The sequence below is a fragment of the Heptranchias perlo genome, chromosome 14 (genome assembly GCF_035084215.1).
Source record: "Heptranchias perlo isolate sHepPer1 chromosome 14, sHepPer1.hap1, whole genome shotgun sequence".
NCBI lineage: Eukaryota > Metazoa > Chordata > Chondrichthyes > Hexanchiformes > Hexanchidae > Heptranchias > Heptranchias perlo.
In genome coordinates, this window is record NC_090338.1 from 27,884,150 (window position 1) to 27,903,628 (window position 19,479).

The window sequence follows — 19,479 nt, forward strand, 5'->3', positions numbered from 1 at the left end:
TTCCTTTCAAGTACTCATCCAGTTCCCTTTTGAAAGCCACGATTGAATCTACCTCCACCACCCACTCTGGCACTGCATTCCAGATCCTAACTTCTTGCTGTGTAAAAATGTTTTTCCTCATGTCACTTTTGGTTCTTTTGACAATCACCTTAAATCTATATCCTCTGGTCCTTGAACCTTCTGCCATTGGGAACAGTTTCTCTCTTTCTATTCTGTCTGGACCCTTCTTGATTTTGAATACCTCTATCACATCTCCTTGCAACCATCTCTGTTCCAAGGAGAATAACCCCAACTTCTCCAGTCTATTCATGTATCTAAAGTCCCTCATTCCTGGAATCATTCTAGTAAATTTCTTCTGCACCCTCTGTAAGGCCTTCACATCTTTCCTGAAGTGCGGTGCCCAGAACTAGACACAATACTCCTGTTGTGGCTGAACCAATGTTTTATAAAGGTTCATCATGACTTCCATACTTTTGTACTCCATGCTTCTGTTTATAAAGCCCAAGATCCCATATGCTTTTTTAACCGCTTTCTCAACCTACCCTGCCACCTTCAACAATTTGTGCACGTAAACCCCCAGATCTCTCTGTTCCTGTACCCTCTAGTTTATATTGCATTTCCTACTGAAATGTAGCACTTCGCATTTTTCTGCATTAAATTTCATCTGCCACGTGTCCGCCCATGCCACCAGCCTGTCTACATCCTCTTCAAGTCTATCACTATCCTCCTCACCGTTTACTACCCTTCCAAGTTTCATGTCATCTGCAAATTTGGAAATTGTGCCCTGTATACCCAAGTCCAAGTCATTAATATATATCAAGAAAAGCAGTGGTCCCATCACTGACCCCTGGGGAACTCCACTGTATACTTTCCTCCAGTCTGAAAAACAACCGTTCATCACTACTCTCTGTTTCGTGTCCCTTAGCCAATTTTGTATCCATGTTGCTACTGCCCCCTTTATTCCATGGACTGCAATTTTGATGATAAGCCTACCGTGCGGCACTTTATCAAACACTTTTGAAAGTCCAGAAACACCACATCAACGACATTGGCCTCATCTACCCTCTCTGTTACCTCATCAAAAAACTCAATTAAGTTAGATAAACATGATTTGCCTTTAACAAACCTGTGCTGGCTTTCCCTAATCAATCCACCCTCGTCCAAATGACTGTTAATTCTGTCCTGGATTATCGTTTCTAAAAGTTTCCCCACCACTGAGGTTAACACTGACTAGCCTATTGTTGCTCGGTTTATCCTTATACCCTTTTTGAACAAGGATGTCACATTTGCAGTTCTCCAGTCCTCTGGCACCACCCCCGTATCTAAGGATGTTTGGAAGATTATGGCCAGTACCACTGCAATTTCCACCCTTACTTCCCTCAGCAACCTAGGATGCGTGCCACCTGGAACGGGTGACTTATCCACTTTAAGTATAGTCGGCCTTTCAAGTACCTCTTTATCAATTTTTAGCTCATCCAGTATCTCAACTATATCTTCCTTTACTGAGATTCTGGCAGCAGCATCTTCCTTGGTAAAGACAGATGCAAAGTACTCATTTAGTATCTTGGCTATTCCCTCTGCCTCCATGAGTAGATCTTCTTTATGTTCCCATTCGGCCCCACCCCTCCCCTTACTACCTGTTTACTGTTTACATGCCTGTAGAAGACTTCTGGATTCCATTTTATATTGGCCGCCAGTCTATTCTCATACTGACTCTTTGCCCCTATTATTTCCTTTCTCACTTCCCCTCTGAACTTTTTATATTCTGCCTGGTTCACACTTGTGTTATCAAGCTGACATCCATCATATGCCCCTTTTTTCCATTTCTTCTTGCTCACTGTCTCTTTTGTCATCCAGGGAGCTCTGGCTTTAGTTGCCCAATCTTTCTGCCTCCTGGGAATGTGACAAGACTGTACCGGAATCATCTCCTCCTTAAAGGCCGCCCTCTGTTCAATTACAGTTTTGCCTGCCAATCTTTGTACGACTCCACAGTTTTCAGAATTTATACAAAACTAATAAAAAGTGCTAATAATAAAATGATAAAACCCTGATCATGACCATAATCACTTGGAGTAAAGTATCTATGATGGGCATTGAAGCTGAATTTCTAAAGCTGACTTGAAAAGTAATTTTAATTTTTGTTTTTATTCTTGCTAGAGAATGGAACAACAAGGTGAAGTACCAATTTGCAGTATCATCCTTGCTCCTGTGTGTTACCGACCATCAAAAGTTTGGCAGTGTGAACATGTGCAACCTTGGGCACCATTTGAAAATGCACCTATAGGTAAATGACCCAAAATGTCCAGGTTCACTATATCTGTTTATCCAGGGCTGTTTGCATCCTCCCTCTGAATCCATCTAAGTGCATCCATAAAGGTTAAAGCCAATTATTTGTGCACCGCTAACTTTTTTAACTTTTAGGTTGCATGAGCAGCACATGCCATAATGTCAGATGAGCACTTACATTTGGATGTGCAGTCTGGAAGTTTGAATAGCTTGCAGTTACACTGCAGCTGATGCCATGTCAAGCTGATAGCATGCATCAAGCATTTACACTATATCGATTTAGTTTCTACAGTTGGCGAGTAGTTCAGGCTAGTTAAGCTACCATTGTGCTATTGGACTTATCAATCGATGCAGCAACCTGTTGATACTTGTTACATTTATCGATATTTTTTAAATCATCTTAGATTACTATTTTGTATCCCCATACCTGGATAATATTTATCCTTGTTTTGGTATCCAGGCAAGCATTAGGTAATGCCTGGGAAAAGAAACAGCAAACTCTCACTGGTAATTGCTTTTAGGTACTGGACTTATGCCTCCATAAAATCTTCAGTGGTTGAAAATGGCAGAGCATTGCCTTAGATCTCACTGTGAGTTTAAAATAATATTACATAGAATGTACAGCACAGAAACAGGCCATTCAGCCCAACAGGACCATGCCGGTGTTTACGCTCCACACGAGCCTCCTCCCTCCCAACTTCATCTAACCCTATCAACATATTCTTCTATTCTTTTCTCCCTCATGTGTTTATCTAACTTCCTCCAAATGCATGTTTACCAGCCACCTCAACTACTCCTTGTGGCAGCGAGTTTCACATTCTAACCATTCACTGGGTAAAGAAGTTTCTCCAGAATTCCCTAATGGATTTATTAGTGACTATCTTTTTTTTTATTCATTCATAGGATGTGGGCATAGCTGGCAAGGCCAGCATTTATTGCCCATCCCTAATTGCCCTTGAGAAGGTGGTGGTGAGCTGTCTTCTTGAGTCCATGTGGTGAAGGTTCTTCCACAGTGCTGTTGGGTAGGGAGTTCCAGGATTTTGACCCAGCGATGATGAAGGAACGGCAATATATTTTCAAGTCAGGATGGTGTGTGACTTGGAGGAGAAAGTGCAGGTAGTGATGTTCCCATGTGCCTGCTGCCCTTGTACTTCTAGGTGGTTGAGTTCGCAGGTTTGGGAGTTGCTGTCGAAGAAGCTTTGGCAAGTTGCTGCAGTCCATCCTGTGGATGGTACACACTGCAGCCATGGTGCGCCGGTGGTGAAGAGAGTGAATGTTTAGGGTGGTAGATGGGGTACCAATCAAGCGGGCAGCTTTGTCCTGGATGGTGTCAAGCTTCTTAAGTGTTGTTGGAGCTGTACTCATCCAGGCAAGTGGAGAGTATTCCATCACACTCCTGACTTGTGCCTTGTAGATGGTGGAAAGACTTTGGGGAGTCAGGAGGTGAGTCACTCGCTGGAGAATACCCAGCCTCTGACCTGCTCTTGTAGCCACAGTATTTATGTGGCTGGTCCAGTTAAGTTTCTGGTCAATGGTAACATCCAGGATATTGATGGTGGGGATTCAGCAATGGTAATGCCGTTGAATGTCAAGGGGAGGTGGTAAGATTCTCTTGTTGGAGATGGTCATTGCCTGGCCCTTGTCTGGCGTGAATGTTACTTGCCACTTATCAGCCCAAATCTGGATGTTGTCCAGGTCTTGCCTCATGCGAGCATGGACTGCTTCATTATATGAGGGGTTGAGAATGGAGCTGAACACTGTGCAATCATCAGCGAACATCCCTACTTCTGACCTTATGATGGAGGGAAGGTCATTGATGAAGCAGCTGAAGATGGTTAGGCCTCAGACACTGCCCTGAGGAACTCCTGCAGCGATGTCCTGGGGCTGAGATAATTGGCCTCCAACAACCACTACCATCTTTTGTGCTAGGTATGATTCCAGCCACTGGAGAGTTTTCCCTCGATTCAGATTGACTTCAATTTTACTAGGACTCCTCAATGCCACACTCGGTCTAATGCTGCCTTGATGTCAAGGGCAGTCACTCTCACCTCACCTCCAGAATTCACCTCTTTTGTCCATGTTTGGACCAAGGCTACAATGAGGTTTGAAACCAAGTGGTCCTGGCGGAACCCAAACTGAGAATCATTGAGCAGGTTATTGGTGAGTAAATGCCGCTTGATAGCACTGTCGATGACACCTTCCATCACTTTGCTGATGATTGAGAGTAATCTGATGGGACGGTAATTGGCTGGATTGGATTTGTCTTGCTTTTTGTGGGTAGGACATACCTGGGCAATTTTCCACTTTGTCAGGTAGATGCCAGTGTTGTAGCTGTACTGGAACAGTTTGGCTAGAGGCGCAGCTCGTTCTGGAGCACAAGTCTTCAGTACTACAGCCGGAATGTTGTTGGGGCCAATAGCCTTTGCTGTATCCAGTGCACTCAGCCATTTCTTGATATCACATGGAGTGAATCGAATTGGCTGAAGACTGGTATCTGTGATGGTGGAGATCTCATGAGGAGGCCGAGATGGATCATCCGCTCGGCAAACAATTCAGTCTTTTCTTTGGTCCCTTGTGGCCCCTAGTTCTTGTCTCACCCACAAATGGAAACATCTTCTCTGCGTCTACCATGCAAAGTTATTTTTCATAAGTAAGAGTTATGTAATTATATATATATTGCAACTAACTCCTTAAGTAGCCAAAACATCTTTCAAACTAACCAATACTGACTGGTTGCTTCTCTGAGATCTTAAACCATCTCCTTATTGGTTTTCCATCTGCGCCTAATTTCTTTTTTATGTCACATAAAAGGTTTAACAAGACTCACTGTCTTGTTTATATCTCTCTACCCCCGCGCGACCTCTCTGCTCATTCCCCCCCCCCCCCAAATCTGGCAATCCGAGACCACCCCGCACTGATCCTGATCTTTTTGATTGCCAGAGACCGTACCCAGCGGTACCCGGCTGTTGCCTTGTAGCGCAGGCTTTCCTGCCCAACAGCCAGCCAGCCTTCAATCGAGCCAGCTGTCAGGTGACAAATGAAGTAAAAAAATTCAAATGAGAGCCTGCCGTTAAATTCAGCCTGACCTCCGCGTTTCCCGTATTTTTGGGTTTCCAGAGGATGTTTTGTGGGTTCTCAATAAATGAAGGAAATAAGTGGTTCTTGTTACATCAGCGATTATGGTGTCGGTGTTTTACAAAACATGACTCAGTTACTTCTCTTTTTTTTCATATTCACAGGAGTTTTTATTTTGTTATTAACTTTTATTAAATAAAACGAAACGAACTATTGTTACCCTTCTGCTTTGAACTTTTCAGTTTGTACACCAGGAGATTATTCATAGATTTCTACAGTTAATGTTCAGTTTAATGCTGGAATTGAATCTTGTCCTTTCTTGGAAGAAGGAAGTTAATTGGAAGCTGGGGCTGAATTCGGAACTGCAAGGATGCAAATGATGAGATCTGGGGCTCGATTTTACCGTCGGGTTTCCTGTGGGTTTCCAGCGGGGGGGGGCCCCGAAAATCCCGATATCCAGTCACGTGACCGGATCGCGCCACCATCCCGCCCACTTCCGGGTTCCCCGATGACGTGCGGGGGTGCGTGTGTGGCCCCCGCTGGTGGGAATCCCGCAGGCAATTAAAGCCAGCGGAATGCCACTTGAGGTTATTTATTTTGCTTGTTCAGGTCATTAACTGACCTGATTAAGGGACTGTGTGTAATTTTGGGGAAACATGGGACTGTTTCACACACTGGGGGAAACAGTCCTAGTTGAACTGGACGTGTTGCAGCCGTCAGCCTGTGGCAGCTGCAAAGGTCCATTTGACAGGTGGGGGGGGGGGGGGGGGGGGGGGGGAGACCCTCACCCATTGCAGGAGGCCGCTCTGTCACTTGGGACAAAGTGTGGCCTCCACCACCCCCCTCCGGACGGTCAAAGTGACCAACCTGCACACTCACCCCGGGGTCCGGAGACATGTGCCTACCTTGCGGACCCCCTCAGATGTACATATTGCGGATGGGGGCCATCGTAGCTGCAGTCATGACCCCCTTGGAGGGCAAACAACATCACCAGCCTCGCCATCCACACCGTCCACCTCTGACACGTGGAGCTCCACAACAGAGTGCTGTGACACATCCACCTGTACAGCAGGAGGGAGGGCTATCGCAGAGAGAGACGCGTCGCAGAGGGCACTACCCTCGCCACAGGGTCCACAGACCGAGGCGCAGCTCCCCGGACCTCTCCGAGCAGCAGTGCACACGGAGGCGCAGATTCACTCGACATGTAGTCGTGGAGATCTGCAGGCTCTTTCATGCCGAGCTGCTCCTGGCTGGCCCCAGCACCATCTGCTTACCTGTTGCTGCCAAAGTCACCACTGCCCTCCACAACTTCTCCACCGCATCCTTCCAGGGTGCAGCCGGGTACACCACCGATGCCTCTCATTCGTCTGCGCGGAAGAGCCCTGCAAATACACCTGCACCTACTCTGCAGTAACACAATGGGTGGCATCAGTGGTGGGTCCTCATAGTGATACCCAGGAGCGGGCATTATTGCACACAACAGACAGGATTCGCGGAGACATGGCAGTAGTGGTGCCAATATAATATGTAATGTGCGTTGGTCAGAAATTCAATATAAGTAACAACCATGACAAACCCTCAAACACCCTTGTGCATCCCCTTCATGCTCACGACACGTTTGCCTTACGCTGCCTACTGCACATATGTGATGCATGTCCTGTGGCTGCAGCACAGGTAGTGGCAGGTTGAGAGAGGCTGGCCGTGAAAGAGATGCACGAGAGGGTGAGTATGAGATAAAGCCATGAGATTGTATGAGGATTGGGTTGAGTGGTAGTGGCGGGATGAGTACTGGCGAGGTGAGTAGGTGCAGGTAAGATGAGGATGGGGTTTGAGTGGGTATGAGGGGTGATGTGACAGAGTAGTGTTGGCGGTGCCGAAGGAGATGTGGGGTGGGGGCGGTGTTGTGGCAGACTGAGTGTAGGGGAAAGAATAAGTGTTCTCACTGTGGCTGACCTACTGCGGTCATTGGAGCGCCTCCTGCACTGTATGCAGGTGGGCGATATGTTGGTGGTGCAGGTGACCCCCTCTGCCACCTCGAGCCAGGCCTTCTTGGTGGCAGAGGCAGGCCGCTTCCTCCCGCCCGCCGAGTGGAAGATCTCTGCCCTCCCCCTCCTCCTCACTCCATCTGATGATACCTGGGGTGAGGCATCATTAAATTGGGAGCAGCCTTCCCCCTGGGCTGCTCCATGCTGTAATTTGTTCCATTGGTTGCAGCATCTGTCAGTGGAGGACTGCCCCTTTAACTAGAGAGCCACCAGCTGACAGATCGTACTGCGCATGCGCAGCCCGCCCGACGCGCAGACCAGCAGCGCGGACCCCGGAGGAGCAGGTAAATGATTCCAATTAGTGGATTGCCTGCCACGATCGCGCGGGCAACCCACTAATTTCACCGGGCGCGGAGGCCACGCACCCGAAACCCAACCCGCCGGAAACCCGCAGGCCTGCTAAAATCAGGCCCCTGGTGTTAGATTCTAGCATTGGCCCACATTGCTCTTGCTCACCCTCTTTTTCCTTATGTAATTGTAAAAACTTTTTGTGTTAATTTTGATATCTCTTGCAAGTTTCTTTTCATACTCCTTTCATTGTAGCTCTTACTATCTGTTTTGTCACCCTTTGCTGTTCTTTGTACCTCTCCCAGTCACCAGGATCTGTGCTTTTTTTTGAATTTTTGTATGTTTTTTCTTTTAATTTCATGTTGTCCCTTGCCTCTTTTGTCATCCATGGCTGTTTTTTTTGGCAAGTAGAGCTCTTGCCCCTTAGGGGTACAAACTGGTACTGTATCACATTAAACCTTGTTACACAACATTAGAGCTCATGGGATTGGGGATAACATATTCAATATATTGTTCAAAAAACGGTGTAAGGATAAACCCAGCAACTATAGGCCAGTCATTTTAACCTCGGTGGTGGGGAAACTTTTAGAAACGATAATCCGGGACAGAATTAACAGTCACTTGGACGAGTGTGGATTGATTAGCGAAAGCCAGCACAGATTTGTTAAAGGCAAATGGTGTTTAACTAAATTGATTGAGTTTTTTGATGAGGCAAGAGAGGGTAGATGAGAGCAATGCAGTTGATGTGGTCTATATGGACTTTCAAAAAGGCGATTGATAAAGTACTGCATGGTAGGCTTGTCAGCAAGATTGCTGCCCATGGAATAAAGGGGACAGTAGCAACATGGATACAGAATTGGCTAAGGGACAGGAAACAGAAAGTAGTGGCGAATGGTTGTTTTTCAGACTAGAGGAAGGTGTACAGTGGTGTTCCCCAGGGGTTGGTGCTGGGCCCACTGCTTTTCTTGATATATATTAATGACTTGGACTTGGGTATACAGGGCACAATTTCCAAATTTGCAGATGACACGAAACTTGGAAGGGTAGTAAACATTGAGGAGGATATTGATAGACTTGAAGAGGATGTAGACAGGCTGGTGGCATGGGCAGACACATCGCAGATGAAATTTAATGCAGAAAAATGCAAAGTGATATAGTTTGGTGGGAAGAATGAGGAGAGGCAATATAAACTGGAGGGCACAATTCTAAAATGGGTACAGGAACAGAGACATCTGGAGGTATATGTGCCAAATCGTTGAAGGTGGCAGGGCAAGTTGAGAAAGCAGTTAAAAAGCATATGGGATCCTGGGCTTTATAAATAGAGGCATTGAGTACAAAAGTAAGGAAGTCATGATGAACTTTTATAAAACACTGGTTCGGCCACAACTGGAGTACTGTGTCCAGTTCTGGGCACTGCACTTTAGGAAAGATGTGAAGGCTTTAGAGAAGGCACTGAAGAGATTTACTAGAATGATTCCAGTGATGACAGACTTTAGTTACGTTGATAGACTGGAGAAGTTGGGGTTGTTCTCCTTGGAACAAAGAACATTGCGAGGAGATTTGATAGAGGTATTCGTTATCATGAGGGGCCGAGACAGAGTAGATAGAGAGAAACTGTTCCCATTGGCAGAAGGGTCAAGAAATAGAGGGCATAAATTTAAAGTGTTTAGCAAAAGAACCAAAGGTGATATGAGGACAAACATTTTAACACAGCGAGTGGTTAGGATCTGGAATGCACTGCCTGAAGGGGTGGTGGAGGCAGATTCAATCATAGCCTTCAAAAGGGAACTGGATAAATACTTGAAAGTAAAACAAATTTGCAGGGTTAAGGGGATAGGGCAGGGGAGTGGGAATACCTGGATTGCTCTTGCATAGAGCCGGCACGGCCTCGATGGGCCGAATGGCCTCCTTCCGTGCTGTAACCTTTCTATGATTCTATGATTAGCATGATTGAGGATTGGTTAACGGATAGAAAACAGAGAGTAGGAATAAAAGGGTCATTTTCGGGTTGGCAGGTTGTAACTTGTGGGGTGACACAAGGATAAGTGTTTGGGCCTCAGCTGTTTATAATATATATCAATAACGTAAATGAGGGGACCGAGTGTAATGTATCCAAGTTTGCTGACAATACAAAGCTAGGTGGGAAAGTAAGCTGAGGAGGACACAAAGAGGCTGCAAAGGGATATAGACAGGTTAAGTGAGCGGGCGAGAAGGTGGCAGATGGAGTATAATGTGGGGAAATATGAAATTATCCACTTTGATGGGAAGAATAGAAAAGTAGAATATTTTTTAAAAGGTGAGAAACTAAGAAATGTTGGTAGTCAGGGATTTGGGTGTCTTTCTACACAGAAAGTTAACATATAGGTACAGGAAACAATTAGGAAGGCAAATGGTATGTTAACCTTTATTGCAAGGGGGTTGGAGTATAAGAGTAAGGAGGTCTTGCTGCAATTATATAGGGCTCTGGTGAGACCACACCTGGAGTACTGTGTACAGTTTTGGTCTCCTTACCTAAGGAAGGATATACTTGCTTTAGAGGGTGTGCAATGAAGGTTCGCTAGATTGATTCCTGGGATGAGAGGGTTGTCCTATGAGGAGAGATTGAGTAGAATGGGCCTATATTCTCTGGAGTTTAAAATCATAGAAATTTACAGCACAGAAGGAGGCCATGAGAAGAGAGGTGACCTCATTGAAATGTATAAAATTCTTAGAGGGCTTGACAGGGTAGATGCTGAGAGGCTGTTTCCCCTGGCTGGAGAGTCGAGAACTCGGGTTCATAGTCTCAAGATAAGGGGCCGGCCATTTAGGACTGAGATGAGGAAAAATTTCTTCTCTCAGAGGGTTGTGAATCTTTGGAATTCTCTACCCAAAAGTGCTGTGGATGCTCAGTCGTTGAGTATATTCAAGACTGAGATCGATAGATTTTTGGACACTAAGGGAATCAAGGCATATGGGCATTGGGCGAGAAAGTGGAGTTGAGGTAGAAGATCAGCCATGATCTTATTGAATGGCGGTGCAGGCTCGAGGAGCCATATAGCCTGCTCCTGCTCCTATTTCTTATGTTTCTTAAGTTCTTATAAATTCTTTTTTGAACACCTCCCACTGATCTTCTGTTGTTTTATCCATTAATAGTTTTGCCCAGTTTACTGTGGATAGTCTCTGTCTCTTCCCATTGAAGTCAGCCTTACCTAAATTTAGAATCTTAGTAGCTGTTACAGGTTTCTCCCTTTCAAACACAACATTGAACTCTATCATATTATGATCGCTATTAGATACATGTTCATTCACTGTTGGGCTGTTAACTAAATCTGGCTCATTACTCATTATTAAATCTAATATGGTCTTCCCCCTTGTTGGTTCTAGGACATATTGTTGCAGAAAGCTGTCCTGAACACACAAGAAATTCACTACTTTTCTGATATGAGCTTGTCTGCTTATACCAATCTATATGAAAGTTAAACTCCCCCATTAAAACCACTCTGCCTTTGCTACATGCTTGTCTAATCTCTGAATTTATACATTCTGCCACTTCACAGCTGCTACCAGGGGGCCAATACACAACTCCCACTACAGTCTTAAATTCTTTCCTATTTCTTATTTCTACCCATAATATCTCCATTGCCTGCTTACCTCTCGTTATAATCCTCTCTTATAATTGAAGTAATTTCATCCTTAATCACTAAGGCTACTCCTCCCCCTATACCAGATTCCCTATCCTTCCTATAGACCTTATAATCTGGTATATTCAGTTCCCAGTCCTGACTGTCTTGCAGCCATGTCTCAGTAATGGCTACCATGTTGTACCCTCTAAGTTGAATTTGCGCCTGCAATTCATTCAATTTGTTCCTTATACTCTGTGCGTTTGGTCCTGGTGGAGAATGATCAGCAAGGAGAGAAGCTGTGGACTCATTCATAGAGGATTCAAGCCTGGAAATGTGTAAATAATGGGCTTCCCCAGAATTATAAGGAAGCCCTTTAGGGAACCCGTCACACTTTTTTAAAAAAAACTGATGCCATAGAACTAGACCACTGCAATGCTGAAAACATTTATGTATCTATTATTAAAAATATAATAATAAAAAGTAAAAAGAAACAAAAATTCCAAGTTCTGGAAATCTGAAATAAAAACACAAACTATTGGAAATACACAGACGATCCATCAGGATCTGAAAAGAAAAAAAGCTAGTTTAAGGTTTTGAATATAGATATTTCATCAGAACTTTGTTGGTTCTGTCTAAGGGTCCACACTTGAAACATTAGCCTGTTTTTTTTTTCTTTTTTAAGATGCTGATAAACCTGCTGTGTAATTTCAGCAGTTTCTGTTTTTGCTATGAAAGATATTTCTTGGCATATAACTTAGCGGGAGACTGCCTCCTGTAGTAAAGAAGGAAAATTGGACACCATTTTGATTTAATTGAAATATTTTGAGATTTTTTTCGTAAGTCTAATATTTTGTGTTTCTTTTTCTTGCAGACATTATTATTGAGTTATCTAAATGATTATGCCTGTTCAAGATTTTGAAAATGCTACATTGTATCTGTAAACTCTGGAATTTTTTTCAAATAATTTGTCAGGTGTCTGGTAAATGCTTAATTTGACAGTAGAATGAAAAAAAAAGTTCTAGTAACTGCTTAATTTATGTATGGAATAAAAAATGTCTAGTAAATGATTATTTATGTAATGAAAAGGTTTAATAAATCCTTAATTTATACATGGAAAAGATGTAATTGTTACATAAATGTTTGAAAAAATAAAATGTATCTTCTAATTAAATATTGCAAAGACTTAAAACTTTTTTGTATGTTGGAGGTCCAGTCTGATGAAAATTAGAATGACAACTGATTATAGATATTAAAAACTACAAATGTAATCTAGTATGATGCTCTATACAACAGTGTTTTTGGGGTGTGAGAGGAAGAGAAACAGTTAATTGGTGTTTTATATAACTTTTCTCTCTTTCCCTCTGTTTAGGCCCCAAGAGGGTGTGTAGGTCTGTTCAAGTTATTGTATTGCTACTCGGCAACTAGATACCAGAAGGTTCATGAGAATAGCCAAGAGTGACTGCCCCATCCTTCAAATTTTTATAGTTCTCTGACTTGCATCAACACCATAGTTCAAATTGATCTTGCTGTGGAAAAAAAGATTACATGCATGAACCTACATCTTGTCATTCTGGGCTTATCTGTAAGTGTACAAATGTGCTGTGACACCCCTGCCATCATGTAGTTTGTTGAGCCATATGCTGACGCTTGCAGTACCAGATGACTCTCACTATTGGGTCTCCTAATCAAATATTACAAAAACACAATTTTAAAAGACGACTCTGACCTGCTTAGTTTGTCTTGCCAAGCATCTTGTTTCATTTTCCAAATCCATTTACAGGAATAGAAAATAGAAAAAAAAATATGAAATTAATTATAGAAATTGCTGGAAGATACATCAGGTCCATCAGTAGATGAAAAGCTAAATAATAGGTTAACACTTCAGGTATAGATCTCTTGTTCAAACTGGAGGATAAAGTCTTCACTCCTGTCCTTGCTGACGTGCATACTTTGTGCCTACTTCTTTTGAGCTTCTGGAATTGAAATTTCAGTAGCTGACCTAATTTATATGTTACGTATAAATAGCTCTGTTTTAATAGTTTTATTAATTTTAAAGGCATCTTACCCTTTAAATCATCACTGGTTAGATCAGATAATGTGTTTTGTTATCCATTCAGCAGGCAACCTCTGTAATTAAAAATGAAGCAGTTCTTTCATTTTTGTAGAGGTCCCTTTAAAGCACTCACTAGCCATAAGTAGTTATTTTCAAAAAACTAGCTACACTCATAATCTTGCCCCAATGCTTAATTGTATACAAATGTTGCAAGTCTTGTTGGTTGTCTGTAAAGCTTGTTAAAAGAACCAAGCTACTTTTGAATAAATATATTGTGATTTGTTCAGTTATGTGTATGACAGACAGTTATTTTCGAATGTGGTTAACAGGTATTTAAATCCATGAAGCCCTGGGAACTGTTTGTAGGGATATTTAAGGAGCTGTAACTGTTCTAAGCTTTGAGTCAGTTTGGAACTTCCAGGAGATGTAGTTCAGACTAGCACAGCTCCTGCAGTCATAAGAAATACAAAAAAAAATTGCACGCAAAGGCTATTTCGAAAAGAATAACTTGGCATTTAGATTGAAACTTTTTCTTTCAAGGAACTAGATAGAGGGATTTCTTTTATATAGAGAGGGCTTTTGGAAGCATAAGATAATTTTAGTAGCTGAAATAAGTAATAGAAAGAATATGTTACCAATAGCTTATCCAGATACGAAGACGTAAAGATGGCATAAGGAGTTGGAACTTGCCTGTAAGGGTGATCTAAGGTAGGGGTATTTAAAAAAAAAACTAAAGTATGGGGGGGTGAAATGATCCAAAAATGCAATATCTTCCATACTGATAGATAGAGGATGTATTGTATTAAACGTAATAAAACTCCTTTAAACACTTCTTTATCATGGAATATATTCCTTTAAAAGGTCAATACTTAAAGGCAATATTGACTTGTCCCAGTTCGATATTATGTTTTACCCATGTGAAGTCTATCCTTTATTTGAAGAATGATGACTACACCTATAGGTAAATACAGTAATCGACATTTTCCTGTGTTTTGTTTAGCAATTTAATCTAAATTGAGATGGGAGTGGTATGTAACCACTGTATAATCAAAATCATATTTAAATTTAATGGATTGTTTTTTGTGGGGGATGGGGTGGGGAGGGTGGCTGCTGAGTTTGGAAGGGTTTATTTTTCCCTTATCTACTCCTCTCATAGATTTGTTTCAAATTGGTATGTGAAAATTGAAAAAACAATCAGCTCACAATCTAAAGCATGTTATGCTGAGGGATTTATCAGTTCAGACTTGGTTAAATGCTACAGAAGTTCATATGAGGATAGATGATTGCCAGAATAATTGCAGACTTCATCATAGGATTTGGACCCATCCTATTTTCTTATTTCCTTTCTGTAAAGAATTATTTGTCAGTTATTGAAGCTGTAGGATTGAGAGAGAGATTGAGCTACTACAATTGATTTCAGTGCCCCTGGGCTTTGACATCTGTGGGGCTGAGAACCAGCCAAGTTACCTGCTTTAGATCTTTATTAGATGTGCATGGCACATTGGGTGAGGACAGAATTGGACTTGACTGTTGGACAAGGTACTGGAAGGCTGCTGCTGATCCCTGTAGGTCTGCATCTCATTGTATGTGCCTGTTTCAGGAGTAAAAGGCAGGGGAAAAAAAATCTCTCCTCAATAAGGCACAGCTGGGGGAATGTTGCAAATTGAGCATAGAAGGAATGCTTGTCATTTGATAACATGGTGAAATTTTGCAATGTATTATGTATCATACATTAGGAAACATAGGAGAAATAATAGCAGCAAATTTACTGAGAAAGATGCCTTCTCCAGACTTCATGCTCTGTGATCAGTTAGGAACTCTCAGCTAAATAGTGAGACATTACTAGCTATGCTTGCCTTTGATCTGTACATCAAAAACTCATAGTCCTCCCATGTGCCTTCACCACTACAGTTTTGTAACTGGGCACTAGGAGATGTGCAAGAATGGCCTATTATCTTGCTGTCAAATTAGTCACTTTTAGCCCACTAGCATTGCTGTATCCTGCCAAGGCAAAAACCAGGCAAGGAGCAGGATACTGCTGGGATCATAACTTGTATTTTGAGATCTGCTTTCCTTATGAAAATTTATCAAAAACCTTAACATCAATAATGAATGCCTTTACATCAAGTGCAAAAAAAAAACTTTAAAATAAACAATTTTTGTGTTCAGTTTAACTCTGGGAAATTTCTGGACACCTTGCACAGAAACCACACTTTCTAGTTTAAAAAGAAATGGCAGCAACAGATCTTTTGCCCTGGGTGAATTGCCAAGACACCACTTTGTGCCAACAAGGTTTTTGTACAGCCTTATGAAATTTTTTTTAAAACTCCTTGTATTTTATCCAAGCATCCCAACTCTGTTAAATAGATGCAGACATACAAAATCTCTCAATTTTGGAGGGAGCCACCCTCTTTTTGTTGCAAAAATATAGGCCTTGATTTTAACCCCCCCCTCCCCGATGGGCAGGAAAGGGTCAGAAGAGGGGTTAAAATCTCAAAACCAATCCCCAGCTGGCTGCCACAACATTAATGCCGTTGATTCTGCTCCTGCTAAAAGCAGCTGGAGGCCTACTTAAGATTCAGAAGTCCTGGCCTGATGAGGTCATTGGCGTCGAAACGTAATATTAACATCAAGGCAGGGCAAGTCCCGCACTGTCTGCTGCATGGCAGTAGAAACGTGGTGGGAGGAGCCAACTGGCCAGAAAAGGCCAAGATAAGTTTTAAAAACTTCCTTCTCTTTGAACTCCATGTGAGCCAGGAGGAAGAGGAGTGGTTCCCCCCCCCCACCCCAGCCCCCTCAATGAGTCCATGGTCTCCCCCGATCGCATAATGCAAGGGAATCTCCAGCCCTCCCTGAACCCACTAACTGCCGGGGACCATTCCCATGGGCCCCAGCTACAGCCTCCTGTGGCCAAATTCCCATTCCGAATGAAATTTTGATTTCATACACCAGGTGTTCTTGTGGCTTGAATGAGAGTGCCATTTTGTGGACAGTTTTGGTTATGGGCCTGGATACACCAGGAACTGAGTTGAGACTGTCCCAGCTCATTTTGAGAAGGACCTTTACAGCTATTAAAGAGATGGGATGTTTATCCCATCCATCTCAGTCAAATTCAAGCCAGGGGATAGTATGCTTCCTGCACCACTCAGTTTCGCGTTCTCAGCAATTTTAATTGTGTAACGTTTGAGGTAAAACTTTAACAAGAGTAGAGGAGCAGAGAAACTTAGGGGTTTAGATACGCCAATCATTAAAAGTGGTAGGATAAGTTGTATAAGAAATATGGGAATATTTTTAATTTGTTGCTGTTGCATAAAACTGCTGTTGTGCATCGTCTGCCCATTATAGAAACCATATGATTTTTATTTCTATTGGAAATAAAAATTGTCCAATTTCTATAATGGGTGGACAATTTGCAACACTGGTTTTATACCCGGTTGACACATTGAAAATTTACCTCATCAGATGCTAAGTTTTATAAAGAGGGGTATTTGGTATAAAAGCAAGAGGTAAAATTATACCAATACAAATTATTGGTTAAGGCAGAGTTGGAATATTGTCCAGTGTTCAGCACCCTTAGGAAGGAGAGGTGCAGAAGAGATTCGCTAAGATGATATCAGGGATGAGGACCTTTAAAATGGATACTTGAGAAAGTGGGGCTCTTATTATTAGAACAAAGAAGGTTTAGAGGAGATTTTTGTGGAGCTGTTCAAAATTATTTGGGGTTTTGATAAGTAGGGAAAAGATTTCTCACTGGCCAATGAATTGGTAACTAGAGGGTGTGAATTTTAAGATGATCACCAAAGGTGAAGGATAGTTTTTTTATGCAGAGAATTGTTGGGACCTGAAACAGCCTATGAAAAACAGGAGTGCAAGTAGAATCCACATTAACTTTTAAAAGGGAAATGGGTTAAATATTTAAAATTTTTAAAACGATATGGGAAAGAGACTAAGTGGATAACTCTTAAGAGAGCTGGCATAGGGTGATGGGCTGAATTGTATCCTGTGTTATAAAATTCTGATTCTGTAAGGTGAAATATTTTCCCTTGGTTAAATCTTAAAATTGCTGTTGCAATTTTTTTCCCATCCCCAGCCCTATTTCGTGATGAAACTATTCAGTTGTGTAGACAGCGGCACATCACTCCCAACTGTCCCCACCCTCTGTGGTTTGTGGGACGAGCGTGTAAAAAATGCATCTTAATCTATTTGCAGTGTTGCAGTTCCAAAACAGCAGATTGGCGAAGAAAATTTATTTTGCTGTGTTTCGGCAATGCATAGCAATATGCTAACCGATAAACCGTTAATAGTGTTAAGAATTGTCATCAAGTTTTAAGTATTTACTGCAGGGTGAGATCAGAAAAGCTAGCTCCATGTACACATTGAACACACCCCTAACAAGAACCAAAACATTAAAAAAAATCATTAAGCATGTGGTTATACGACGTAAGGCAGCCAATAATTGCATTCGGTACAGAGTTGGTCTGTCGACAGAGGGCCAATGAGAGAAGTTGTTTGGAGTTTCCCTGAAGCGGCGGCTGCGAGCCAGCCTCAGTCATATGACAGTGAAGCTCGTTGGGGTAGTGCCTTTTTACGATTCTCACACCTACAGGAAAAATGCCACCGACTTTATTTCAGAAACTCTTCAATAAGCGAAATGAGTTGACTTCCCCTACCAAAGGTTCGAAGGAAGATAATTCCTTCAGGTAAGAATTGCAATTGTTTGTGTTTTCATACCCTCCTCCTTTACAGAAGAATTGCACCAAAGAGTATCGATAGTTGAAATGATACAGTCACTGACTGTAGCGCAGCGCTGGCAGATATAATGTATCCAAAATACGGAAGTGTATCCCAGCACTGAATTGATGCATTCTTTTCTTTGTGTTCTTTCTGTCTTTTGATATTTGCAATTTGATCAGGGTGTTTATTTTTGAAAACTGGTTTACTGTCGTTCTTTGCTTCATTTTTGTTTGGGGTGGGGGGAGGACGTTTCTGTACGTGTCGTTTTTTTTTAGTGGGTGGGTGGACCTACACGTGCTTTTTCATCTTGAGACAATTAATGTGATAAGGACTTGGCTGAAAATCAAAAACACTTTGCTGGAATCCTGAGTAGAAACAAATGCGAAAATAAACTGACTTGGTTGCATTGAGTTTGATACCCGCCTTTTTGAACCATCTTGATATTAAAATATTCACGATGCTGTTCACCGTGGGTCGATGTGGTTTCGGATGTATGATCCGTTTCAGGATTATGTTTTTTTTAAATTAACTATGACGCACATCATCGCCCAAATAATGCAGTTTTCATGCTGAGCACTTTTTTGTTAACGTTTTTTTCCCTGACGTCGTACCAGCTGAGCATCCACAAGCAAGATGAATCGTGGATTAGTTACTATTTATTTCCTCTTTAAACCTACACTGTACTGAACGTAGATAATTAATGGAGTCGCAGGAGCTGCATTATAGTAAACGCTCTTATGGGAACTAATACCAATATTGACAGATGCAATGCACAACAAACTTGAAGTAGATTTATGTTGCAGTGAAGTGGAAAATTAGCTGGGTTTAAGTAGAGAATTTAACAGAAACGTGTATTTTAAATGAAGTAATGTTTAATCGTTTCCAGATTTAGAATTCAACAGCATTTTGCACCTTGGTTTAAGGCATAAGGACCCTGTCACTAAAAGGGAACTTCCACAAAAGGACCTGTTGAAGAGTGGGAATTAATGTAAATGCTAAATGTTTCCCAAAGTACATTTTTCTCATGACACTATTATGCAGACAAGGAGGGACTCAGATTGAATCTCTCGTCTATACTGATTTAGCCGATCTCAGCAAGGGTAGTAGTAGGAACGTTACAATTGGACTTCATACTCCTCAGTTTGGGGGTGGTGGGGGGAAAATCAGTCCTAGTTCTCACTCGTGACTGTTATCTAGTGACCTCCATTGGGAGTGGGTGTGTGTTGATGTCGGGTGAGGACAGGATCTGACAGCTGTGATGACTACTAGAATTTCAATAAACTTAATATTTCATTCCTAAAGTATATTGCACAACTAATTGTTCAAGTATAATTTGGCTTCCTGTAAATCGTTAAACAACATTTATGATAGAATATAATAAAATAAAATTGAATTT

General features: G+C 42.1%; 2 protein-coding genes across 3 annotated transcripts in view; both read left to right on the forward strand.

Moving 5' to 3' along the window:
- LOC137332202 (meiosis-specific kinetochore protein-like) overlaps positions 1-12,292 on the forward strand; it is a 93,854-nt gene extending 81,562 nt beyond the window's left edge. Inside the window, exons 14-15 of the mRNA XM_067995898.1 lie at positions 2,158-2,284; positions 12,168-12,292. Of these exons, the coding sequence (XP_067851999.1) occupies positions 2,158-2,284; positions 12,168-12,193 (153 nt within the window). The 3' untranslated portion in view covers positions 12,194-12,292. The remainder of the gene's footprint in view (positions 1-2,157; positions 2,285-12,167) is intronic.
- A 5,623-nt stretch (positions 12,293-17,915) lies between these two features.
- Positions 17,916-19,479, forward strand: part of fnip1 (folliculin interacting protein 1) — an 87,585-nt gene continuing 86,021 nt past the window's right edge. For both annotated transcript variants that reach the window (XM_067996169.1, XM_067996170.1), the window contains exon 1: positions 17,916-18,049. In XM_067996169.1, coding sequence (XP_067852270.1) covers positions 17,961-18,049 — 89 coding nt within the window. In that variant the 5' untranslated portion in view covers positions 17,916-17,960. The remainder of the gene's footprint in view (positions 18,050-19,479) is intronic.